We start from the raw sequence: 9697 nt of genomic DNA on the forward strand, positions 1-9697 counted from the left end.
CGCCGCCGCCGCCGCTGCCGCCGCCACCGCCTCGCTTGAACATCGTTCTCCTCGTGAACCGACTTTCGCACGTAAAAAGGGTCGCTCTACAGCCGTATATCACCAAGGTTTATTACTCATTGTTATAAAATATAGTAGCACAGTGACATGCGGCAAATTCTCGTGACGGACTCCTTGCTCGATCCTTAAATGAGATTCGCGGGCCGCACTTATGTCGCGGATACAAAACCGCAACGACAGGCTGGAAGATTATTTCGAATGTTACGGCGTTTTAAAGACGTACCTCACGTACTTAATCGTCAGCGTGAAAATGTCTTCTAACGATCCGCGCCCATCCATCATGGGTTTCAGGAATCTTTAGTACGACTTCATGACTAATGATTCGAAAAAAATGAATGATTAATCACGACTAATGGGATGTCGCCGAGAAATAATTATTAGCCTCTTTAAATCGTCACTCCTCTTGATTGCGGAACGTATGCCGGACTTTGTTGTAATTATACAAGCAATAAGAGTTTATCTTCCTCGAAACTCTTCGTTTTACCAAACCGGTCTGCGAGATTCCACGGCTCGCTCGCTCCGCGAGCGATGCATGTGGCATTTTGCTTAAAGCGAACTGCCCTCGTAATGTAGACCCATGCCACCTGATTTTTCCCAAGGGAAATAAGCGGCCCTTCGTAAGTGTATTACGATCGACAAATGGGAGCAACTTATTTAGCGTTCTTAAGATGCTCGCAAATCCTGCGCGGGCAAAGCAAAAGGCTAGACGGCCGACGCGACGCCACCAGTTACTCACTGCGCAAACCTGCCTTATAATCAATTTCGAGATTTATATTAGATCCACTCGGGGCGAAATTATATCTCTCTACCTTCTAATCCATAAATAACCCCTCAAGACATCGCCGTAGCTTTACGTGACACAGACACGGCCTTGTTTTTCGTGCCAAATATATCGTTCCACGGACAGAATCGGATCGGTTTTCTCGTATAATCCACGCTCGAGAGCGATCGGCAGGCACAGCCCGTTCACATTCCACCGAAACGATCCGGTCGATCGGAGATATCCGGTGCCTTGTTGGGATCATTAGCGTGAGATCGTGTGACGTAACGAGCCAATCAGTGTCCCGACCGCCGGAGTAATGATCGTGTAGCGAGAGGTATTAGCATCACGGACGGACGGTCGATACCGTTAAACAAAACCTTGCCTCGTGACCTTTGCTCGGAAGAATCGCGGGGGACTCGGCCGATGACGAGGACGATCTTGTCGAGTCGCACAACCGTCTTCCATCCGGATCGTACGTATTTTTTTGCGCCCGCGAGCGGGTACGTTCTTCTGTCTAGACTAAGGCAGGCACGGACCGGAGAACAACGGATCGCTATGGAGCCAGCCCGGTGACCTTTGACTCGGCGAGCGCAAGAAACGTAGGTATGGCGGCGAATTGAACGCAATCATCGTAATCCCGCCCGTCGTTCCTCAAAGCGTTTTATTCTACGCTGAAGGAATAGACGTTGCTGCTTGAGACACAGCTCTATTATGATGACGGAGTGACTAGACTGATTTTCTCATTTTCAAGGATGTGTCCTCATTTTAGGAACGTCTTCTTACCAGCTTCTTTCTCTCTCTCTCTTCACAGAGTGTTTTTTTATATTTACGATTTGTGATTACAAGTTTTTAACGCGCTTAATTTTATTTCATATACTTTTATTAGAGCTTTAAGCACTCGAAGGCACATTCTCTGTCTATTGCTTTTATGGCCAAGGATCTGGTGCTTCTTAAATATTTCATTTTACATGCAGGTTTGAGAACCGCTTTTCAGGCTCATCTCAAAGACAATTATACAGTTGATTAATAAATATCGTTACGTTCGCGTGATATACCTCATATATGTCATATATACTAGTCGATTAGGCTAGGTGTAAAAAATTCGAAAACGGAACGAGTGGAGGGGGGGGGGGGCACGTAGAATCAAGTTTAATTGATTGTCAGATAGTACGATAATAGCAGATAGTGCAATCGCGCGTAATATAAAACCGCCGAGTGGTGATTTAAACTTATTAATATACATAATTCCATTACTATTTCCTTGCTTACGTGAATTACGTACCGCAATCACGCGGTGTTCGGTAGGCGGTAATGGGCTAATAACGTCGATCCTCGGCAATCCCGCGGTAGCGAATTGGCTGTACAGTGAAAATGGTTGCGACACTTTTTTTTCAATGAATTTGGGAACATTTAGATTCAGGGTTACGTTCCAAAATCTTCTTCTCCGAGGAATATTTTACTCGATGGTCATTCCGCAACTGTTTCGAGCGTTTCCGAGTTGTTTCTGGAATAAAATTTTCTTGAGAGAAAATGTTTCTTGCGTTTAGAAAACGTGTTAAAACGAAGTCGGAGACTCCAAAATGAAAAAGAAATGGCATTAAAAACGTTGCGGGGGTATTTTGCGATATTTAGCGTCTGAAGATAACATGAAAATGTCACACCTCTAGTTATAGCATACCATTCGGCGACATTGAAGAAACGCTCCCGTACACGACAATAAACTACGAGCATCGCGAGACAGTCTGACCGTACCCCTCGGAAATAATGAGCGGGGAGACATCGCGGGGACCGTTGCCGGCTGGCGATAGTTCGTGACCCGTCCCGCCGTAATTACGAATCCGGGAGGAGTGCTTTATTATCATCGGGCATTCCGGCGTGCTTGAAATCGCCGTTTCACCGTACGGTGGCTGTCACAACACAGAGAGCACGACATTAGTAACGCGCGGCCTCGGCTCCACCTTGAGATAAGGGGATCTCCTATTCTCCCCTGCTCTCTCGTCTTCAGCTACGCTGCACAAACGGCGCCACGCACACGCATAATTCCGCGTTAAAGCCAAGTCACGAAGGTGTACGCGTCGATCACAATCGATAAACGGGCGAAACGATTGGGAGTATCCCGTACGTACGGAAAAGGGGCATCTCTCCTCCGTAGAGCCCGGGATCGTTGTCCTGCGCATACACGCGTAAACGCATATCTGCCGCAGGTAGATAGCTGCCCTTCCGCGATACCGTCCAGCAGCAGGCTCAAAGACGCCGACGCCGCTCCTCGGACCGTAGATGAATTTAGCCGAACAGGTACGCCGGCATATAATACGCGCATTATGCTTTGAGGGCACCGAGCGGCAACGTATTTGAGCACCCTCGCGATGCGGCGCATTTGCTTTTTCACGACGCTCGCGCTCCTCCGACCGCCTCGCGCAAAAGATCGGCAAGAAGAGCGGCCCGCGCGCGGCGTTTGCTCCGGGGCTCGTTGTCTCGAAGGACCTTTGACTTCGGGACAAGAACAACGATCAATATTGACGGGGATTTTCACTATCGTTTCGCCGAAACCAGTCGGCCGACGAGCGTTTCGGAGCTCGCTACAAGAGGAGCCGACTTCCGTCGAGAGGCTCGCGCTGGAAGAAACCGGTGACGTTTATGAGTATAAGGATGATTCAGTTGGATGCAGCATAAAAACACGTATGGGTGCTTGTAAGGATGTTAATCCTTTGTACTTCAGGGAGCAACGTAAGTCGACGCAAGTATTCCGCTCATCTAAATGTTAATCCCATGTACTGCGTCCCTACTTGCAACTACTGCAACATCATCTAGTAGTAATCAATATGTAGCTTTTCTGCCATGATAGAAGAGCATCAGCTTGTGGATATTTTAATGAACAATCTTGAGAAATATCTTGGGAGACTTTTTTCCACTGTGTAGCGTTTTTATGTGTAATTTGCGGAAATTTAATTTACGATTATATGCGTCCGTTCAAATATTTAGAAACGCAAACGTAACTTAAGATATCCGTACTTTACGTTATTATGACGCAATATATAAACGAGATATTTTTTTGAAAATCAGCTTCAACAAACATAAGTTACATATCATATTTTCACAGCTGGGTAAATAATGATATTTTGTACGTAAATTTTATAGTTAGGTATTTTTCGTCACAACAAAACATATACATCGTCTACGCGTAGAATTACTAATTACCTGTGCGATAAATTATTCATTTGCTATCTTAAAGAAGACACGAGCACCATTGAACCTCGAAGAATAGAACGCAAATCTCTTTGCAAGAAAAGGCAGATAGGAATGATAGAATTAGAAATTCAATAGAGGAAAAGTAAGTGTTTTGTATCAATGAAGAAAGAGCGAAAAAGGAAATCCAGTGAAAGGAAAAAGGCGTAGGAAAGGAAGAAACGAAACAGCAGCGAGACGGAGGGAAAGGATCAGCATGGCAGACGGGAAAAATAAGAAGAGAACGAGGGACTCGCGAAACGAGCCGCGCAAAACCTGAAGAACTGGCGAAACGAAGAGTAAGAAGGAAGAGAATCAGCCCGAGTTCAGGTCATTGAGGTACGAAAAGGTGTAGGATGAAATGTCGGCAGGAAATGCATGTTTTTACTTTACACGTACGTTCAGGTAAAAACCTGAATGTTCCATGAAATTGAACATGGTTTTACACGATACGTATTGCCATTTCTAATTTGTCTGCAAAATATATTTATCAAATATATACGCGTGTTCGATGGATCGCGAACAAATCTGAAAACTTAATTTAATTTATTTACATGAAGTTGGTTATTGTCCTCGATTTCTGAAATTATAGCAGTTTCTCTGTTGTATAACTTACAACGAATATTTTGGAGTAACATTATTACATTTTACTCGTAAGAAGATTAAACATTAACAATAAGATTAAAGATTATTCCGTTTACATCTATTTATTTCATCGGCTGAAATATCCATCTGTTTTGAAACCGAATATCGCTGGAAGATGAAACTAACATAAGACTGAGAAATAACAATAATTTGGCGCATGTTTCATTATGGCTGCGCAATCGTCTCGAAACAATGGTCTTCATTGGCGAATCACGCTGAATCTGCGATTCACATTTACGTCATAGCCGACAACGTCATCGAATAAAATGGCACGAGGCCGATAGAACGAACGTGACAAAAAGAGGACTCGAACCTCTGGGGCGAGCAGAATGCATACAAATGCATTGCTTAGTATACTGGATTCAGGCTTCAGCGAACACGAGCGTGACGCCGTGAATCATGAAGATTAAGCTGTAATTAAATACGCTAGACGGATATAGAGGAGGAAGAAGGGTAAAAATAACATTTAATAACAATTAGGATAAAAGTATCGCGTTCGCATAAAATATGACTTAGATTTTGCATATAGATGTGAATTCACTTAATGATATTAGCAAATCGTTACCTTCTTCGTGTTGCTTGTTAAACATTGAGATAACAGATCTAACACAGATTTGAAACATATCTAATAATACATTTAATAATTTTATTATTAAAAAACATGATAATCTAAATTATTTACAAAATATCAAGATACTTTCGTAAGGTTTGTGTTAATTGGCAATAATGTTTAAAGGTTTAGTTGAAAATGCTGCACGATGCTGCTTGTAATGTTTGTTTCCCGTTTGAGCGAGAAGATACAAAGTTTTTATTTCATTCGGGAATGCGACCGGTTACCACCAAAAGTGCGATCCCTAAAGAGGTCGTTGATTGGCCGAGGAGAAGACGATTGCTTCGTGATAATGCGTTTGCTTTCGAGTTCGGGTGCGGCTCACGAGGCGGTAGGCAAAAACGAGCACCGGGAAAAAAGCCAGAGAGATAACAGCACAGGGGGATGAGCGGGTACCCGAACGGCCGGAGGGGGCGGCAAAACCGGAATTTCATACAGTGGCGTAATACGCCGGATAATACGCCGAGAATCGCGAAACTGCATCAAGACTGCTACTCGGCTTCCTCTACCGAGCTCCTCCTCGTTCTTAATGTTGGGTCCGAGATCTCGCTGCCGATTAAACTTTCGACAAAGTAGACTGTCCCCTTATCAGGAAGTCTAAGACTCGTTCTTCGCCGGTCAATTAAGTAACTTGCATTACGCGGCTAATTAATTTCGCCGCAATTAATTAAGTGCATCTCGGCGAATCGCAAGGCGCGACGCTCGCTCGAACTTAGGTCTTCAGACGTCCCTTTCGGGCCTCCGATTAAATATAAACCGCGCATGTTTCGCATTGATTTAAATTATAATGCCGATCGTTAATTCGATGCGCCGTATGCCATGCCGACTGTGATACACGCCGGGAAGGTATCGCGATAAAGTTGGTTGGTTTAACACGTCGGTATAAGCGGCCTATCGCGGCTCGTAACGAAGTGCGCATCGCGAGCTTACGTAGTAAGAATTAATTGACATTGAGAAAGTGCCAGTTACTGAGAAGTACAGAATTATCGATAAAGAAGAACCCTCGAAGCCACACGTACGTGTCGAGAAGGTGCCACGCGGTGGCGGCTTCTACTGGCGATGGCCAGAAGTATCGATGACCTTGCCAAGGTCATCGCGTCCTAACTACTACCGGCCCTTCCCCCGTCCGCCAGCCGTCTCTCTGTTTCGTCCCACATGGCCCTTATTACAATAAAGCATCGGCCCTGATTCCCTTGCGGGCGTGTGCCATTCATTCCCCGCTCGTTCGTCTTCTGATCCCCGTTGCCTGTCCGTTCTCCCTGCAGATCCTTCCTCTATAGTCGTGTACTTTTCTTCAGTTTTTGCCTCGTTACATGCATGGCCGTTCTTTATCGATCTGTCTGGATACTGAAATCGAAACCGCTGAACCGAGACTGTCGTGGACTATTATGCCGCTCTCGTCTAACACCGTGAACGCGATCGCTTCATTTCTTCCTCCGTTCCATTGAAATATTGTACCCGCTTTTTCTTCTTGGAGCACGCACTGCGGTTTGCTTTCATCCATGCCACGTGACAGCCGCGCTGCAGTTTTCCATCCCTGCGTACTTTGTAAACGCGCGTGGGAAGAAAGGGCGTGTTTGCTGAGGAAAGTAATCGAGAGCGTAGTTTAAGCCCGAACAGCACTTGTAAGTAATATCGTTTTGTACTTTCTATTTACAGAAGCAAGACCGGCGATTCGTACGGTGTTCAAGACAACCACGCTGGAAGCGGAGGAGGTGGTGGCATAGGAAAGTGGTTGCGGGTACATCTGGGTGGCGGTTCGAAGGGAAGTCACGACGTCAACTCCACGTTTTCCACGAAGGGAAATGCAAATACTGGCGATAATGGCCGGGACAATAAATCCTTGGCCAAGACGATTTACACGTCGCAAAATCTTTACTGCAGCCTGCCGAGGGAACACGGCCGTTACATGCACAACGGCCCCCGAAAGATCATCAATCACGGTAATTCCGCGAAATCTCATGGTTACGATCGGCCACGATCGAATAGCATGAACCATCATGAGAAGTCCATGTCGAGCGACCTTGGTACCTTGACGCGAGGTGGACCGATCTACGGCAGCGAGGGTAGAAGCCTGAAGAAACGTAATCGCGACCGTCGTCGGCATTCGCTTCACGAGACGCAGGATCAAGGCCGCAATCGTCGAAGAAGGTAAGAATTGTTTTGCGGAATGTGTTTGTTTATGCAGATTTAAGTTTAGAGCGGTCAGTCGGAGAACCGCCTCGGTAAGCGCAATCGAATGCGTCAATGAGCTGATGATTCTTTGGCACAAAATACCTATCAGTCATGAGTTTATTCTAAAATAATGGATATTCGGTGACTGTGCCGAAAGTGAGTTTCTTTTAATTTCGCGTTTATACGTTTGTCTCCGTTTATTTAAAAATCAACAAATCGTTCATCTTATTTACGCCAAGATGATTCTCTCAATTAATATTTTTATTAGTTGTTGGTTCGGTAGAGGAATGCAGTAAGCATTCTGGCAAAGAGAACGTTAGGTATACTTGTATACAGGCATACAGCTTTTTGCTACCATCTTAATGGGGATTTCAACGCGCCGAGAACTCACACTGCTTTTCGAAACGTGTGGTTGGGCGACGAACCATTTTTGTTCGCGCGCGCGCGCGCTTTAGCTGTCGAGAGGAGTTCGTAGAAAGCCGATGCAGGAAACATACCGTTTTCTTGTGTAGGAAATGCACGTTTAAAAAGGACATAACAGCGATCAAGCGCTGAACACACGAAAGACTAAACATTTTCGACGAGGTGATGAAACTGGTTCAAGCGCTATTTATTTTTCGCGAAGCTAATAATTTATTGAATACAGTTGAGATAGTAATGCATTATTATAGATAAAATACATTAGACGTTGTTTGTTCTAATTAATTGTTACGAACAGTATCGTACGTGTGACAATTCGCTTTCTCTTCTTATTTTGCTGACAGTATTCTCTGAAATCCTAAGGTACCGAACATTAGAGGCGTTGCTTCAATCTCGAGCTTGAATGCAAAACTAGACGCTCGCGTTCTGTCGGGCTCGAGCTTTTAGAGTTCGAGCTCGAGCCTGGTCCAAGATCGATATGGACTCGAGACTTCTATCGAAACAGTAGAATCGATTTCTTCGTGGAAAAAAATCTTTTGCATTTAATGTAGTATATCGTAATTTTTTATAACAATAATAATATGTAGTTTTTTTTATAAAGGGATGTGCGCAATTGGCAATATCTAATTTGTGCGTGCATGCGTGCGCATGTACTCCGTAACAAGATCTCACTTGATAAGGACCTAAATCAAAGGTCGAAACGTTGTGAAAGCGTATTTAATAAATGTAGCCAGCTGAGGTCGATTAAAATTTGAAATTTTGTCACAAAATTGTTTTGATAAAATTACACGATTATATTAAAAGAAATGCGCATATCGATGTATATGCATGCGTGCGTGTATATTACACGTACATGTAAGTTGTGTAAGCATGTACTATGTCTTTGATTATTTAGTTTGAAGAAAATCGATTGTACTGTTTCGACCGATGTAGACTCGATTTGTATCGAGCCTCTCAAGCTTGACGAGCTCGATGGGTTGAACTCAGGCTCGTTTCTTCCTCACTCTGTCAACTTCACACATCCCCACTCCATCTAATAGAACGTCGGAGCCTGAGTAACATAAAACTGTCGAGCTTGAGCATGAAGTGGAGACGTTTTGCACGCCTCTACCGAACATGCTTGAATTGCGAACATTGCATACATAATTTCACGCAAATATGTTCATTCTATACATGGGCAAGGGAGAAATTTAAATGGAAAAATTACAAACTTTCTTTTGTAACGATACCATCCTCAATATATTACATGGCATACGTAACGAAACTCGTCATGCATTAATGCAGGCACACTTATGCACATACTAATGTAATTCGAAAGGTTAATCGTATTTGAATAAGATGTACGGTACAGATGTATGCCGTACGTTCTATTCCATTTATGTCGGGAATCCTTTCTTAACTACATATGTTAAATTATTTCCCGCGAATTTGTTGCATAAAGCTGTGTTGAAAGTACGCAGGAGGCTCATTATCGTTGGTCCGCGATGAGGTAAGAGAGAGAGAGAGAGGAAGAGAGTCACGTATCTCTGTACGAACGACTTCCGTAATAATAGAAAATCAGATCGCGCTATCTCCATTAGCGTCGGTTATTTGCCGCGAAATGCGGTGTGCGTCGTATGCGTCTCTCTTTGGGATAAAGGAAAATTTGTCGAATCACAGAAGGCCGCGCCTTTGTTTCGCGATGCTGTTAACTCGCCTCTTGATTCGCGCTCGGTTGATTTATCGTGAAGTCACTCAGCGCGCGAATAACCGGCGCGCGCGCACGAGCAACGAGCAATGGAGCTTAATGCCGATTCATC

General features: G+C 44.3%; 1 protein-coding gene across 1 annotated transcript in view; it reads left to right on the forward strand.

Moving 5' to 3' along the window:
• LOC105564553 overlaps window positions 1-8935 on the forward strand; it is a 26374-nt gene extending 17439 nt beyond the window's left edge. The window contains exons 2-3 of the mRNA XM_012016997.1: window positions 6963-7454; window positions 8794-8935. Of these exons, the coding sequence (XP_011872387.1) occupies window positions 6963-7454; window positions 8794-8935 (634 nt within the window). The remainder of the gene's footprint in view (window positions 1-6962; window positions 7455-8793) is intronic.
• The last annotated feature ends 762 nt before the right edge of the window (window positions 8936-9697 follow it).

This window comes from Vollenhovia emeryi, unplaced genomic scaffold (genome assembly GCF_000949405.1).
Source record: "Vollenhovia emeryi isolate VEMERY1.0 unplaced genomic scaffold, V.emery_V1.0 DF939163.1, whole genome shotgun sequence".
Classification (NCBI taxonomy): domain Eukaryota; kingdom Metazoa; phylum Arthropoda; class Insecta; order Hymenoptera; family Formicidae; genus Vollenhovia; species Vollenhovia emeryi.